The sequence below is a fragment of the Epargyreus clarus genome, unplaced genomic scaffold (genome assembly GCF_041222505.1).
Source record: "Epargyreus clarus isolate Ecla_fem2 unplaced genomic scaffold, WU_Ecla_fem_2.2 ptg000032l, whole genome shotgun sequence".
NCBI lineage: Eukaryota > Metazoa > Arthropoda > Insecta > Lepidoptera > Hesperiidae > Epargyreus > Epargyreus clarus.
The window spans coordinates 9,003,242-9,021,002 of record NW_027332237.1 but is presented as its reverse complement, the minus strand read 5'-3'; the positions used below and the strand labels follow the sequence as shown (position 1 = coordinate 9,021,002).

The window sequence follows — 17,761 nt, the reverse complement described above, 5'->3', positions numbered from 1 at the left end:
GCATCCGGAGTAACATCGTTATGTCGGCGGCGAACTATGAATTCAGACGGAACGTTATATGTCTACGTCTTCGCGTATTCGACATTTTACGAAATGCCCAAGACGGATCTTTATTAGCCAATTTATTGTCTTTGTTTTTGTATGATGTTTTTGCTTGTTCGTGGTAAAGTTGTAACATTTATATAATTTAGGAAAATACATCTTACTTATGTAACTTACGTAAATACGAAGATCTTTTAATGCAATACGTTGGCAATTTTATCAAAGTATTGTGTATATTATCGATTTACGTTACAGTTTAATGCTTTGAACAGTGAACGGAAGGCGGGGCGTTAAGCGATGCGAGGCGGAGACATGAAACTAGTTTTGTTAAGCCCGCTCCACATTCTCGCGAGAACGCGAGACATGCACGCGAAACAAGAATGTGGAGCCGATACGAATCGGGGTTTTCTCGCGATTTCGCGAGATTCTCGCAAGAATGTGGAGCGGGCTTTATTAGTGCTTCGTCACAGAAACGGTCCGCTTTCGCGTTACTGTGTGACATGAACACATGATACAAGTGTGTTACATTTCTAATGGTGCGGCCACACCTTGCTCCTCGCTCACTTCTTGCGCTGCTCCTCTTGTTGCCGCTATTATTTCCGTCGTGGCCACACGCTGCCCTACTCTCGTCCGTAGGGCTGCCACTTTTTTTGGAGAAATAGTATTTCTTACAAAAATATACTAAATACCTACTATAGAAAAAAAATAGTACGTCTCATTCACAGAATTCTTAAAAGTTACTTAGAAATTTCCAAAAAAAATCTTTAGATTTTGTACATTATTATAATCGTGTATTATTATAAAAAATATCGTCGGTATCAATAGCATTATTTCATTGTTTTTTCATTATAATTGTTGCGAAGTACTCTTAACTATAGGTAATCCATGTAATTTCTTAATACCACAAATGTTTTCTTATACTAATTATTGGTTTTTTATTTTTTCAGGTAAGACTCAACTTTTTTCCTGCTGCCAGTAAGTAGAAGGGTTACTTACGAGATTTGATTATTAGTCCGGTCAATTTAGACAAATGAAATGGCAAAAACTCCGGGAAAGCTAAATTTCCGTACAGACCTTTGGTTTATCATTACAAATAAAGTGTCAAAAAGTCATCGATCCGATGTGTGCATCCGCAGTTACTCGAGGTCAAACGTCAAAATTTCAGGTGTTTTGGTTTTTTCTTGAAAACGATAAGTTTTATCGAAAAAAACCTTAGACAACGTTGTAGATCTCAAAATTAGCTTTACAAATGGTCCTTATAGTTCGTTATAACGGTTCGAGCTCCCACTCTTGCCGCCCGCAACCCCGGAAGCACCTTTTAGTCGCCGCTTACGACAGGCAGGGGATATACCACAGTATAAGGATCTATATATTTGTACTGTGGAGATACCCTATTTTAGTTCCTGAACTACAGAGACACCCGGCAACGAGACCTAGGTACATAGACGGATTGTAAATTAGTGGAAAGGTACGTATGTTTATCACAAGAAGCGTAAATCAAACAGTGTATATTATTGCATTTTGTATAAAAACTACAATTTTTCACTCATTATTCCTTTTATTTTCACATTTTATTATTTAAAATAACAAAACTGAGATCGAATAATTTAAATACAGATGTAGGTATAAATATGTTTGAGAACTTACAGCTATTAATATAAATAATCGTACTTAACACAATAAAAATGAAACCTTAAAATAGTGATGTTGTTAATCTCAATTTATTATTATGGCTAATCATTCAAGTCAAGTTTTTACAACGAAGATAATTTTCTCTCAGATGAGATTCGTGCTTTAATTGGATTTAGAACGGTTGATTTTAAATATATACAAAAGTGAAAATAGCTCCATCTATAGAATAAATCTTAGTGGAAACCCGTTAACTAGGAAAACCATACATACATTATTATCAGGTAAACAAATTAAATACGACAAAAAAGTATATAAACTATTTAAAAGCTCCAAGGTAAACTGGAACTCCGTGCTGCTATAAAGCAATAATTTATATTATAATAAAAATTTTAACTGTTGTACAAGTATGAAGATATTTCAACGCACTGACATAAATTAACATTAATGTATATTACATATACACTCGAAACTCTTTAAGTACAATACAACAGAAATGTGTAATAAAAGATATCAGTCGAAAGATAAACAAGCAAAATGAGTTAGGTAAAACCAACATAGATCGTCAGAAAATTACTTCTGTTATAATTGTGGAATATAAAATGGTATGATGTAAGGATACAATGTAAAAGAATAAAACAAGGCTGTCGCCAATATAAATTTCATGGAAGCCAGTAAATTGGCAAAAATATTACTCGAAAATGATTTCAAATTACAAATAATGTTGAACCACATGACAATAACTTGCGACAGAGACAAAAATACACAAAGACATACAAAGGACAATCCTTAAACTATCTTATTACTTATGATCTATATAATGAGCAACTTTCATGAACACAATGTGAATACATAATTATTTGAGCGTAATAAAATTATTGATTGGGTTATAAGTGTAGTAAGGTACAAAACGGAATTAAAATCTGATATGAATTGAATAATTATTAAAGCCAAACATGATGCAGGAAAAATCAATCTTACTGTTGATTTGATTGTGAGTCATTGCGTCGAGTCATTTTACATTTGTACAGTCAAAAAAAACTCAAAGATACTTATTTATATAAGGCACTTATTCACATAATCCATCTGCTTACTAGTTCTTATTTACAAACTACTCGGGTCGTACCTTCACATAAATATTAAAAATAATGATACCGTGGATTTGTTTTCAATAGATATCTTAATCTACTAACGACTAGTATACGTGGTACGATATTACAATAGACTCAGGGTTTCATATTAGCCTGAATCCAATCAAGGTAATCGTAAACTTTTGTGTAAATACTCGGAAAGTTTTCCAATCCACAAGAATTTGAACCGAAACTAATGACACCGGCAAGATCGTATCTCAATTTTTCTGTCATTATCATCAGCGGTCCACCAGAGTCACCGTTGCAGACGTCCTTGTCCACCTCCCCTCCAACACAGATCTGAGATCCCAAAAGGCTCTGTCTTGAATTTATTGAGAAGCGATTCTGACATGTCTGAAAAATCAAACGTGATAGTGGTTTAGGAGCTCGGCCTCTTGATCGAGGGGTCCGCGGTTTAAATCTCAGGCACGCACCTCTGGCTTGTCAAAGTTATGTGTGTATTACGAAGTATTTTTGCGGGGTACATGTAAAGGTACTGAATTCGTTTCTGCACTAAAATACCAAAATACATAATTACCTCATCATCAACCCATTACTGTCCCACTGCTGGGCACGGGTCTCCTCTCAGAATGAGAAGGATTAGGCCATAGTCCACCGCGCTGGCCAAGTGCGTATTGGTAGACGTATTATAGAATTACCTAATTTATTTAAATCAAGATTTCAATTATAAATACGCGAATTCTGAAGCGGTGATAGATTTGTGACGTATCAAAAGTTTATTAAAAAATATATTTTACTAAGAAATGCGATACATGAGGACGATACGCACTTGACCGTGCGATTATTTGCACCACAGGCCTCGGAACCTGATTTGCAAGTCAGACTGGTTTCATATTGCTGACATGTATGCGCTGTATTTAATTAACTTCACTACATACGCAAGCGGTTGTAATTTTATACTACAATAACATGTACTGATAAAATTCAACAGAATTAAGGTAAACTAAAACAACCTAAAGCGTAAAAAACCAAAAGAACCAAAAAAAATATCATCAACAATAAGTCGTTTCCGAAATTCGTTAGCGAAAAATAAAAGATGGTCGTACTTTGTACAGTTTGATTTTCGTGTTCGAAAGAAACACGGGCGGAAAATTTAGTATTATTTATTATGTTAGGATTAAAACTATATCGCAACAATCCGCTACTAATATGTATGATGGTATATATTTTATGTTTTTTTATGGATTTGCCGCAAAGTAATGACTATTTCATTTTTACCTATTTAAGTTCGTTACATAATATAAGGCTTTTAGTGTCGACTGTCGAACATGTCTCTAGGAGAAACCCTGGGTCGTAAGGACCTTAAGCCTAAACTATTTTTACTCTGAGAGTACTCCCTGTGCTGGGCACAGGGAGTCCCAGAAGTGGGATAAAAATGAATCAATGATGATGCCTGGTTTTGTTTAGAGTAGGTTATTTATAGAATAGTTTCATTTAGCTGTTAACCGTGCAAGGCAGAATTGACGTGTGGGTCTTGCCGCCACAGTGAAAATTTTACCACCTCTTTGGAGAAATCTACTATCTTTGCAACCGATTATATTAGCTTCATTAATTAGCTGTAGCTCAAGAATCCCAAATCTTTAAAATAATAGAAGATATTGTGTTAAAAGTTTATCACACAAAATGAATAATCAGGTCTTGTGTACTGGCATATGGGACTGTTACTATATACATACATATTAATAAAATTCAAATATATATTACCTCGAACTGTACATATGGTAGAACACCGTAAAGTTTCACGGTGCTTAATTCCTTGCTTTGGTCAAATATGCCCCAACCTGATACCCAAAGTTGTAAATCAGCCTTGGCAGATAATGTGAAGTCTGAAGTAGGCAGGCAAATAGGTCGGATAAAATCTGTGAAAAACAAGTCAATATTACGTATAGGGATTACATTTTTTATTACAATCAAGTAGCTTTGCATACAGTACACCTGGTAAGTGGCTACTAATACATTCGTCCGTAGATATCTGTAATGAACGTTAAATTAAATTGCCACGAACGCCCAAGATGTGGAATGAGCTTCCTACAGAGTATTCCCTAACTATGAGATGGGGCTGATCAAAAAGGTGCACAAAGAGCTCTCATGCATTAGCGACTCCTCAGGTTTTTTAAATCTCCATATGCGACGATGACTACTTTCCGTTAGCACGTCTGCTTTGAAGTATAAAAGAAGAAGTCTCTTTGCCCCACCTTTCAAACCAGAATACGCATGATACTGTTTTTATTTTTTAATAATGCACGACTAGGAACGAAACATGAAGGAAAACCACTTTCATATTACTGTGCTGCCAACATTCTTCGACATCGTCATTTATCATAGATTTATTGAACTTTAACGTCCTTTTCGTATCATCAGCGGTAATGGGTTGCTGATCTCCAACAGGTTTAGGAATTTTGTTCTCAATGTCCGATAGTGTTAAAGCCCTTTGTGGTCAACTCCTGAGCCCAACCGCCACAACTTTTTCTAGCTAATGACAATGTTCAGCGCTGCTGTATTCTGGCTTGAATGTTGTGATAGGGGAGACAACTTAATGGAGGCGTTCTGATTTAGTCCTTAGGAGTTGGGTAATCATCATCTGTGATTAGATATCAGAAATAGGAATGATTTCTGCCTAATATGAGCAGTGTTAGGCGCTGCTGTGTTCCGTTTTGAAGGGCGTGGTAAGGGAGACATACTTTTCCGAGGCGTTCCAGCTTAGTCCTCAGGGATAGCGGCGCACCTATGGCCGACCTTAGGTAGGAATCGAATGTTATCTGAAACTGATTACCATGGGCAGCAGTAGCCCTTTACCATCTGGTGGACTGCATGCTCGTCTGCTACTCCTATATTATTAAAAAAAGCTTCAGGTAGAGCATTTGCCACAAGGTGGTCTGCGTTCTCGTTTTAATTACCTGTATAATTAACAGTTTCCTTCAGCCTGATCAAGGCTATATCGTGGTACCGGAAAACTTGACTAGGATCAAAGTCTTCGTGGACGACGTAGCTCTCTATTTCAACGGTCACTGCACCGTCTGTGCAGTCGACGCCACCACCAGCAACCTCGATACAGTCGTGGCCGGGGTTCGTAGTGTTGTACTCACCGAGACGAACGCTTATACTGTTAAAAGAAATGTACATCTAAATACATATAACTCAAAGGTGACTGACTGACATAGTGATCTATCAGCGCACAGCCCAAACCACTGGACGGATCGGGCTGAAATTTGGCATGCAGTTAGATGTTATGACAGGCATCCGCTAAGAAAATTTTGATCAATTTTACCCCCAAGGGGATGAAAATATTACTTAGTAACGCGAGCGAAGCCGCGGGCAAAAGCTCGTATGTTTATAAAAACAATTTTTGTAGGACTTGTGCTACGACCTCGAAGGCTCCGCCACACCTATTTCTGCCTATTACCAGCAGTATTCTGGCGTGAAAGGTGTGGTAAAGGAGACATCATTTTCAGAGGAATTCCAGCTTAATCTTCAGCGGTAAAACCACTTATGGCATGATCTTATGTTATCATCTTATGGTCAATGTTATCGAGTGATTTTATCTTTCTGAACTTATTCTCTATATGAGCTTTAGTGCTTTAAAAGGCGTACAAAATTTTCTTCGTGTATTTATGTATACTAATATTAAAGAGGAGAGGAAAGAGGTAAAGTTTGTAACTTTGATTGTTTTTTTGTTTGTAAGGGCTAATCTTCTGAAATACTGAACCGATTATGAAAATTCTTTCACAATCAGACGAAATCAGAAGCCTATAGAGGAGTGCTATAGGCAAAATTTTATTACGATTGAACAAAAAGTTCAGAGAATAATAATGGCATATGTGTCAGCGGAAATTGGGAAAGATGTTACCGGCGTGCGCTGACTAAACGGTTCGGTATAAATTAACATAACCCTACCTATTTTTCTATTCATCCCTACTATAACTACGGCGCGGTAGACTATGGCCTAATCCTTCTAATTCTGAGATGAGACCCGTGCCCACAAGTGGGACGATAATGGGTTGATGATGATGATGATAACTCCTCACCTAAAGATTGTCTGGAAGAGGTCGCTGGTCAGCGATAAGACCGCTTTTTGTATTATTTTTTAATTTAGTTATTTATTTTTATACATTTTTGTATGTATTTTCTTTTATTGGGTACAATAAAGAGTATTGATTTGATTTGAATGTTCATAAAAAATGTTGTTTCTTATTAGTTCTCACAATATAATTGCGGCACAAAAATGTAATTAACGCTCAACGAATTGGGCGCCTAGTATGTATTGGGTCGGCTAGTATGTAGTTTTTTTATAATATAGGTACTACTGTAGCTACGGTGGCTACTGCCGCCCATGGACATCTGTAATCAACCCCAGATATGATTAAGTATTCCTACCTGAGGTAGGCCGCAGATGCGCTGCTACTCCTGAGGACTAAGCTGGAACGCCTTGGAAAAGTATGTCTCCTTTACAACGCTCTTCAAACCAGAACACAGCAGCGTTTAACACTGCTGTTATGATGCAGAAATGTGTGTGGCGGTGGTGCTGCCGGAGTCGAACCACAAAGGGTTCTACCACCTTCCATTAGACAGATTAAGACCGATCGATCACTTACGCTTTCAAGTCTACTCGCTTGTTTCCGATAAGACAGTGAGCGGCGGTGAGTACGTATTTTCCGCTTATCAACGATCCGCCGCAGCGTAACCCTTCTCTCTCGTAATCTATCATCGCCACCCAGGGGAACTGGTCCAACGACGTCGCGTTGCCTCCTGTCAAATAATATAAATATAAGAAAAGTATTATAGTAAACGAGCATGCAGTGTAAGTGGCAAATTTCGACATACGCCCGATAATAATAAGAAATAATTAATCAATGTTTACCAATGTTAGGCTGCCGAAATACGAAATTGCTAAATCTTATATATAAAATTCTCGTGTCACAATTTTAGTTACCGTACTCCTCCTAAACGGCTTTATCGATTTTCACCAAATTTTATATGCATATTCAGTAGGTCTGACAATCGGCTACTATCTATTTTTCATACCCCTAAGTGATAAGGGTTGTTCACCCTTAACATTTTTTTATTTATATGGCAACACAACGTTTGCCTGGTCAGCTAGTTTCTATATAAAAAGTCGTCGTTGTCAGCAAGGAGGCCACTGGATTATAAGTTTCGTATGGGAACTGGGACAGTTTAGGTAGTCACCCCCCGCCCCGTGTAGCATGGTGAGGTACAAAACATTCTCTAAACAGGGCACAAACAGAAACAGGCACCTGCTTTTGTTCTCTTCTAGGCGATTTTTTACGTAGCCTTAGTCTCTTACCTATAATTCTAACATCGCTGGTACTTTCAAAGCCACAGCAGTTGGAGTCATGAGCCGGTGGCGTCGCGGACAACGTACATTGTTTTATTTTACTGGATATCGGTTTTGGGGTTTCTTGTTTACAGCAGACGGTCAATGTGTTAGTGGGTTTAGCTGGTATACATCTGTAAAAGAAATTGAATATTTTCTTAACATTACAATTAACAAAAGCTCGTTCTCTTCCTTAACGCTTCTTCACAGTGTAGTCGCGTTGCTGCTTTAAATCGTTTAAATGCAATTCCCTAATATTAGCCAATACCACCGCCACACCTATTTCTCCGTAATAACAACAGTGCTGCTGTGTTCTGGTTTGTAGGGTGTGCTACGGGAGACATACTCTTCCGAGGCATGCTAGCTTAGTCTACAGAGATAGCAGCGCATCTGTGGCCGATATAAAGTAGAAATCGAATTCTGTCTCGGATTTATTACACCATAGGCGGCAGTAGCCACTTAGCATCAGGGGGACTTCACGCTCGTTTAGCTACATTAGATTATATAAAAAAATACATATTACAATATAATTGGCTGGAATTATTTTTATGTCACATTGCTGGACACGGATTATATATTAAGTGTATATTTACTTTGCTCGCTTTATGTAATCCATGTTGTCACCCTTATAAATTGCGTTGCTGAAGGCTTTTTGCATGCGGTCACAATTCTTCAACTCTGTGCAAATACCCTCCTCTCCTTCAACCGTGGTACACTTGCCGTCGTTAGGTGGACAACAAACCTGGAAAATAGACATTGAGAAGTTAATAGTTGTTAAGCAATGGACACTTGCAAGTAAATGGCTAGCTAAGAAATGAACAGTTATCGAAAAGTTAAACTTGATATTTAACGAAATGAAATATGATTTTTATTGTTCTCCATTATATATTTTTATAAGAATATAATTCGAAATTAGTTTTATCTACATTTTTCGTTTTCACGTTTTTAAGGGTATTTAAAAAATAAAGGAAAGTTATGCTTAACTTGACTAAACTTATTTAAAAGCAACAATATATTTTTGATATACAATATTATATGTTGACATTGTGGACATTTGACTTTTGTTAAAAGTACGAAGCCTGAATTGCTTCGAAAAAAGAATGGTACGAAAGTGCCTTTTTTTTGTTCGACTTGGCGGCATGGCCATGCCCCCCAATTTTTGGCTTCCTGCACTACTTTTCCCTGAAAACTTTATGCCAAGTTTCGCTCTCCGCGTGCGCGCAATATTCGTAATACCTAATTGGCCAAGTGCGAGTCGAACTCGCACACTGAGAGATCCGTACTGCCGAATTGTTATTTGTTTTTTATGTTAACTATTAGCAGCCATTGAAGTAAATGTATTGTTAAATTAAAATTTTAACTTTCTACCTTTTACGGTTCCATTGATATATAAAAATGTTTTATTTTATTTTTAGTATTTTTTGTTATAGCGGCCACTATTATACATACTCTGTTAAAATTTCAAGTGTCTATCTATTACGGTTTAAGAGATAGAGCTGTGACATATGGACAGACGAACAGACAGCGGAGGCTAGTATTAGGATTCCGATTTTACCCTTTGTGTATGGAACTCCCCGAAAAGGGATCCGAAGTTTTCGCTTCATGTATTAATATTTACATAGTTACATATATGCATATTTTACTACCTGACCTGGCAAAAGTTGTGTTGCCATATAAATAAAAAAAATGTTAAAGGGTAAACAACCTTTATTACTTAGAGGTATGAAAAATGAGAATGAATATGCATATAAAATTTGGTAAAAATCGGTATAGCCGTTTTAGATGGGTACGGTAACTAACATTGTGACACGAGAATTTTATATATAACATTATCATGAGACACAAATACATATGCATTGAGGATAAGTCGCCGACATCTAATTAAAGAACGATCATAACATTGATAATAATTGACCCACAACATTTTGGTAGTTATAAGTCTTCAATCTCTTCAATCTTTTTCCTCTTCAAATGTGTAAACTCATCTTCAAAAAAATAAAAGTGACGTGTGTTTAATTTTAACGTCATCTTATACTATGTTATTTGATGGTGAGTAATAAAGTAATAATTACAAGTTCTTTAGAATTAGAATAATTATTGTTAGTGCCCCTGCCCGAGTTTTATAATAAGGGATTGGTGTAAAAATTTCTTAGTTTTACAAGAGAGCAACATATCCGTGGCCGAGCTTAAGTAAGGCTTCTAGTCTATTCGTGATTAAGGGTTATTCCAGAATCAGGAAGAATTTTAGTATGTACAATTAGACATCATATCTATGGGCGGCAGTTACCTATCGTCAAATGAACTGCAACCTTATTTGCTACTACAATTTTGTAAAATTATTTACAGAGTTAACACAATGTAAATAAACATAAATTATATATACGTAGCTTTCGATTACAGATGCTCAAAAGAAATGCACATCATTCGATTATTCAAATCTTCTTCATAGCTTCTTCATAATTATTTTTACAGCCTTAAATTATTTTTTGACAATTTATGAATGTATTATTAATTAATTGCATGACAAATAATGTTTGACATTTATATAAAAATAATAATTATGATGTGTGTGTGTATTAATGTTATTTGAACCGTGCGGGAAGGCTTATTACATAATGAGGTTATCGAACTTTGAAAGGAAAATATGTACCTACCTAAAAAGGATTCATTGCCTTTTTTGGATTCGTGCGAAACGTTCGAAAACAAGTCATGGTACTTTGTTGTGTGTATGAAAAGATTTTGTGCACATTTAAGTTTTTAATTTTAGAATCTGAAGATTTTTTGGGGCCGCAAAAGGTTGTAACGATTTTATAAAATTAATATATGAACAAATTAATTTTATTAAATGCAATTTTATTGAAGTAAAGCTTCATTTTACTCGCTATGACGTCTAGTGTCGTTGGATAAAGTCTAGGTTACACAATTAAATAAAATAGTTTTAAATTTAAGCACATAATACAGACTTGGACTTTTAATATAGGTATAAGACTAATTTATTATTTTGTAAGAAGTTTTTAAGTTTTTTTTTTTTATTATTAATCCCGTAATATTATTGGTCCAGTTAATTAGAAATCTGTAAAATTATTGACAGGTCATGACCGAATGAATGTAACTTTGAAGTTACGTCCTTTCACGTGATTTTAGTTTATTTGCCTTACAAACGAAAAATATTACCAGAAAATTTAATATTTTCTCAAATTATAATCCACTCCTATTTCTGGGCGGACACCTATTTCTGTTAATAGGCATGAACAGTAGGGTCAAGCGCTGCTGTTTTATAGTTTGAAGGGTATAAGGTAGACATACTTTTCCGAGGCGTTCCAGCGTTGTCCTCAGGCCACACCGCTACCCCTGAGGACTTAGTGACCGACCTCAGGAAGGTAACTAATCTTATCTGTGGTCGATTACATATATCCATGGGCGGCAGTAACCACTTACCATTGGGTGGACTGCATGCTCGTCTGCTGCTCCTTTATTACTTATTATATAAAATCTTACCATGGGATCTATTCCTGCAAACCCGCAGGAGTACTTCCTTAGTGCCTCATGATCGCGCTTCTCAGCCAACCTCTTTAGGGGTTCGCATGCGTTCAATATTACGCAAGTACCGTTGTTGCCCAGTGGTGTCGGGCAATCTTCTTCTGAAAGATAAAAGGACACTTATTTTGAATAATGCCAAGTGTACTCGTAAGTCGAAAGAGCGGAGGGTTCCGTACCACGAAAATGTTTATATTTTCTTTATTTTTAATTAGTATTTATTATTATAGCGTTGAAGTAATTGCATTGAGAAAATGTGAACTGTTGCCTGTTACGGTTCAACGGATGAAGCGATAAAAAACGGAAAAAAACGGAAAAAAACGAAAAAATAGCGGTTTCTTGAATGGCGATCCCCATCTATTTTCAATTTTGCCATTGATGGCATTTGGCTACTGTCGCCCATGGACATCTGTTATCGACCCCAGATAAGAGCGTTGTTCACGTCTGACGCCTCGAATAAGCATGTCTCCCTTAGAATTGGACGTAGTTATGCAAAATAGACCCAACCACAAAAACTAGCTTTTGAGAAAATAGATCTTTTAGTAAAAGTTAAATTGCTTAATTTATGGTTCGTATCACTGATATCTGTATATTTCAAAAGAAAAAAATGTACCATGCAGTTGATGGGGATATGCCATTTGTGATTGTAACTAAAAAAAACGGTTTTTGTGGGTTGGATTCATTTTGCATAACTACGTCCAATTATGAAGAATAGCATCAGACTGAACATCAAAATAATGCAAATTCAAATATTTGTATTATTTGCTGTGTATACAGGAAAATACTCTGTCACTAATCTGTGATTTCCAATTAATTATATTTAGTCCATTCCCAACCATTACGCGTGTTTTATTAGAAGATTGTTCTTATTAGGCAAAAAAGTTAGGATGAGACCGTACAAAAAAAGTTCTGCCACCTATAAAAAATCAAATCAGTGTAGGAGGTACGATGGCATAGATCGGGCAAACTATTAGCACCCCTATTTTTCTGTCAAGGGTCATGTCATCTGTCATCTGATTTGACAGACCCGGATGCTGTACCAAGGTCACATTAAACAAGACATTAATTGTACACTTCTTGGATTAATTCGTTTAATTACAAGAGCTTATTTTAGTTTCTCGTTTTTTAGAGCTTATATTTAAGCTTTAAAAAAACAAGACACTAAGATAATATTTATATCCTCGTAAAATAGTAGTATCCTTTTAATAATATCTTGCCATTCCACTACGTCCTTCACATTGTCACATATAGAAAACGAGTGACACATAGGCGACCTTTAAGTTAGTTTTATTTTTAGACAATTCTTACATTATTACGTATAACACTAGCATTTGTAAAGAAATACCGTCTAATTACAACGACGATAAGCGGAACCGAAGATGGAAGCGCGAATTTAACCACTAGCGGGTCACCCATCCAACTGCGGGCCATTCCTAACGATGCTTAGCTTGCAGATATTATGTACACAAGTCATAAATCAGATCTATATACTTAATGCGCGGAAAATATAACCCCTCCTTGGCAGTCGGATAAAACATCTCTATATTTATTATTGTTAGATGTCATAGATTAGTAAAGATTACTCACTCCTAACAAGAAATGTAACCAGTTTTGACAATTCAAATTGTCACTGTCAACTATTTTCGTGTTTGAAAAATATTAAAAAATGTAGATTTTAGAGCATTAACGAATGAAACAACATCACAATGTCCAACTGTAGCAATGACCAAATGGACAACGTCCGCAGTTTCTTAGATTTAATGTTGTTTTTGCATCACTTTACTGCACATGGCATTGTTCGCGTAAAATACACCATGACAATCGGAGACGTAATGGGAAAATGCCTGACTGTTTGTCAGGTGTGGTAAGGGAGACAGACTTTTCCGAGGCGTTCCAGCTTAGTCCTCAGGGGTAGCGGCGCATCTGTGGCCGACCTCAGGTAGGAATATCTAATCCTATCTGGGGTTGATTACAGATGTCCATGGGCGGCAGTAGCCACTTACCATCAGGTGGACTGCATGCTCGTCTGCTACTCTTATATTATAAAAAAAAAAAAAAAAAAAAAGCCATTTTGCCATTTGTGGCTTTCTTCAATTACAAGGCGGTGAGATATCTATAGTAATCTATGTTAGATTTATTGAAACGGAAGCTAGTACCTACATCAAAGAGAAGCATTTCAAGTTTTTGAATGTAGTTCAGTACTGACGCTTTCTAAACTTTTTTGATGTTGATACTCTGTGCTTTTTTATATTGATACCTAACCATAAGGCAGATGGACTCTTGACGTATTGCTGATTTTGAAGAAGAGCCCTTTTTGCACCGTTCCTGAACTGTATCATGTCGTACGACCCCGGGACATACTCACGAGCAAGTCCATTTTACATCTTACACTGCTTTCAGTGAGTCTTATAAAATATATTTTATCCTTCATTCAAGTCGTGTCGCTTTAACAAAACACACGATAAATAATATATATAAGAATATATAATAAGCGGAGTAGAGGTCAGGAATTATCGTTTTGCTCTCTTTTTACCCGACTGCCAAGGAAGGGTTATGTTTTTATATATCACTGTTTTGCGATTGGTTTTCTTCTGATGTTTGCGAACGCTAGTGATCCAACCGTTCATAAGGGAATACTTACTTTTAAAGGCTTACTTTTAAAAGTCGTAGAACCTTCTATGGCTCGTCTTCGGCACCACCACCACTCCTATTTCTACCTAATAACAGCAGTGTTGTGTTCTGGTTTGAAGGGTGTGGTAAGGGAGACATACTAATCCGAGACATTCCAACTTAAAGAATTTAAAGCGGGTGCGGAGTCGGCTCGCACTTGGTCAATTACGTATATTTGCTCAAAAAATATTTATTTTTAGAGGTGATTGAATAAGTAATTAAATAAAAGGGCTAAATATGCAAATTGATATGCAAGCACATATAATCCGAAATAATTATTGTGAATTATCCTACGATTGTTGTGGTAATTGCATCTGCACTGTGATACGTTGTAATAAAACCTGTTGGTCCGTTGGACGATATAGTCGATTAAAAATTAATTTGTATGATATCACTTGGTAGTAATTAGTGTGCGTAGCCTTGCGACTTGTGTGTTTCTTAACGGCAAAGTTTAGTAACGCCAGGCGCGGTCCGGAGTCGGATGGGTGACCACTATTGTTTCGGGGTCCAGGTGTTTCGAAGAGCACACTAAATAGCCTTGTCTTGTTAGTTATAATTGGATAACAGTTGTGGAATCTTATTGTTCGCCTAATGGGCGATTTGAAAACATCTGACAAAGTTGGTGTCTTAACCCTATTGTCTACAACAACAGGGTAATAGAGTACGAACCAGGTCTTTTACAATTGTGTGAAGTGATCGGCGCCTAGCATTGAGACTACATAGTGGATTGGACTAAACCACTATATATCGTCAGGGAAATGATAACTGCGAATTATTCAAAATTAAATAAAGCAGTGCTCGCGTCATTTGACTTTAATGTTTTTAATTGTATTTTTGTAAGCAAGCTAGTCAGTAACCTAAACTCAAAAAAAATCGGTTAGTGTACAAAAAGGAAAAAGTACAGAATTTTTCGTCTTTGCAATTTATAAATAGCTCTTTAAATAGAAAAAGAATTCGCGTGTGTTTGTTTATGTTTTATTTGTTGAAGTGACCAAGTATGTACATTTTATAGCGGTTTTTATGACCTTAATTACTTGATTTATCATAAAATGCCAACAAGCTGCGAAGTCGTATTGTTAAGTTTTGATTTAAAAATAAATAACACTTGAGTTACGAAACGTTCCCGGAAAATACTGTACACGTATAACGCGAAATCGCGGTTCGAGTAGTGATAATATGATTAGCGGAAAAAAGAAAAACTCACCGGCATTAACACACAAACATAGAAACGTGACGAAAATCGAAATAATAAATAGTTTGTCTTCCATTTTCGATCGAGACGACACAGCCGCGGACGGTAAACGCGACGCACACACTGCCTTCGAGCCTCACTGTTGCGTGTGATGTGATATGAGGTCACGAGGTAACTGCGCTCGGTTGTGCACTGCAGGGCCGCGTGGGGACAGTCCCAGCTCTACTTTAAGGATGCGTATCGACGGGCACCACCACCGCACTTTTATACTGACATTGACTCAACCAGCGTGTCTCATACCACTATGGTACATCCCTGGGAGGAACGATGGATATCGTTTTGCGGTCATGAAATCTGCCGTAAAAGGTCATTCTGATTAATTATGCCACGTCAGTAAAGTTTATTGACCGCACCCTTATAACGTCATTTTTTTATGATCCACCATCTTCGTGATAATGACCGCAATTTGATAGTTTCAGCTACTGACCTAGTAAGTTGCGGATTTAGTATTTTTTTTATAATATTAAGGTAATATGGTAAATGGCTACTGCCGTTCTTGTATATGTGTAATCAACCCCCGATAAGATTAGATTCTTACCTGAGGTTTGACAACAGATAGATGCGTTGTTGTAATGCTGTTCACTTACTTTAATGGTGAAGTACACTTCGTGAGAAAACTTGCACAAATGAGACATTTTTCCAAAAAGTTCTCCATGCTATGTAATGTTTACCAATTCGCTTTCAGCCACCGCGGTGGACTATGACCTAATATTCATTATTCTGAGAGAAGAGCCTCTGCTCACCCATAAGACCTACAGAACCAATCTCGGCCATATCTAAACTGAGCAGGCTGTACAAGGAACTTGTATCTAAAGACGGATCCATTGATGTGTTTAGTGATAATGTTAGGAAATTCAAAGCCAAAATTGTTAAATTTTTGACTACGTCCCAAACGGAGTAGCCATACTTAAAGTGTCACAAATAATATTATTATTAAAGTTGCAAATTTTCTAAATTTTACCAAATATTAAAGTTAGTTCGTACTTCTGTTAAACATCGCATCCTGTAACTATTTATAAATGGAATTACATATATGAACTAATATAGAAATTTAAGGACACGTATTGTTACATCATAATATAACATGTATTTCTGTTAATAGCCCAATAAAATAAATAAATAAATAAGAGCCGTGCCCGGCAGTGGGACAGTAATGGCTGGATGAGGATGACGAAGTTGTAGGTAGTTGAAGGTAGGTAGCTATGACTGCATTAATGGATAAATAAAAGTCCACCCTGACTGAGCGGCCAAAGGACGCTACATATGAATTAATTTAAGGTTTTGACCGATGGGATTCCCAACCACATTCTATTTTTACGAGCTCACTCGGATGATCGTATATTTTTTTCTAGGTTGCTCCCTCTTTTGTAACAAATCTGGTACACAATTTAGTCCATTTTTAAAGTACTTGATAACATATGTATTTAATCCACCTGATGGTAAGTGGCTACCCTTGATAAGATAGGTTTTCTGCCTAATAACAGCAGTGTTAGGCGCTCCTGTGTTCCGTTTTGAAGGGTGTGGTAAGGGAGACATACTTTTCCGAGGCGTTCCAGCTTAGTTCTCGGGGGTAGCGGCGCATCTGTGGCCGACCTCAGGTAGGAATATCTAATCCTATCTGGGGTTGATTACAGATGTTCATGAGCGGCAGTAGTCACTTACCATCATATTATAAAAAAAAATTAAAATGATTATATTTCTACCTAAGGTTGACAACAGATGCGTTACCCCTGAGGACTAAGTTTGAAAACTCGATAAGTATATTCCCCTTATAGGTGGATCAAACAATCCTAAATAATTTTATATATTTAGATAAATAATTACAAAACGACTATCATGGTAAAAAGATGCAATAAATGTGAAGAAAAATGCTTTTATTTGATTGTTACTTCTTATAAACAACAATATGCAGTGAGAGCCTAGTGGTTAAGAAACTCTTCCCCTTGATAGAGGGGTTTTCGAGGTTCAAATCCCAGGCACGCTCTGATTTTTCGAAGCTATGTGCGTTTTAGAAATTAATTATCACTTGCTAAACGGTGAAGCAAAACATCGTGAGAGATTTGTAAAAAAAAAGAAAATCTTAAAGGTTTTTTTTTTTTTTTTTTTTTTATAATATAAGAGTAACAGACGAGCATGCAGTCCACCTGA

The 17,761-nt window shown here is 36.6% G+C and overlaps 2 protein-coding genes across 3 annotated transcripts in view; one reads left to right on the top strand and one right to left on the bottom strand.

The window, feature by feature from the left end:
- The window catches only part of mim (missing-in-metastasis), a 286,624-nt gene that overhangs the window by 223,411 nt on the left and 45,452 nt on the right, over positions 1 to 17,761 (top strand). The gene's annotated exons all lie outside the window — the stretch shown is intronic.
- Positions 1,581 to 15,784, bottom strand: LOC140755226 (phenoloxidase-activating enzyme-like). 2 transcript variants are annotated; one of them, XM_073090449.1, is made up of 8 exons: positions 15,566 to 15,784; positions 11,653 to 11,792; positions 8,748 to 8,896; positions 8,125 to 8,288; positions 7,415 to 7,568; positions 5,720 to 5,925; positions 4,527 to 4,681; positions 1,581 to 3,155 (listed from the first exon to the last, which is right to left on the bottom strand). In XM_073090449.1, the coding sequence occupies exons 1-8, from the start codon at positions 15,627 to 15,629 to the stop codon at positions 2,898 to 2,900; spliced, it is 1,290 nt and encodes a 429-aa protein (XP_072946550.1). In that variant the 5' UTR covers positions 15,630 to 15,784; the 3' UTR covers positions 1,581 to 2,897. The 2 variants fall into 2 exon arrangements, with proteins under 2 accessions (XP_072946550.1, XP_072946549.1); XM_073090448.1 differs by having other exon boundaries at positions 11,653 to 11,795; positions 15,566 to 15,782.

Excerpts from the sequence above, each read along its gene's own strand:
- LOC140755226 (XM_073090448.1), bottom strand. The coding sequence starts at position 15,629 with ATGGAAGACAAACTATTTATTATTTCGATTTTCGTCACGTTTCTATGT. Across the intron at positions 4,682-5,719 it reads GGAAACTGTTAATTATACAG|ATTTTATCCGACCTATTTGC; the intron begins GTAATTAAAACG and ends TGTTTTTCACAG. Across the intron at positions 3,156-4,526 it reads TACCATATGTACAGTTCGAG|ACATGTCAGAATCGCTTCTC; the intron begins GTAATATATATT and ends TTGATTTTTCAG.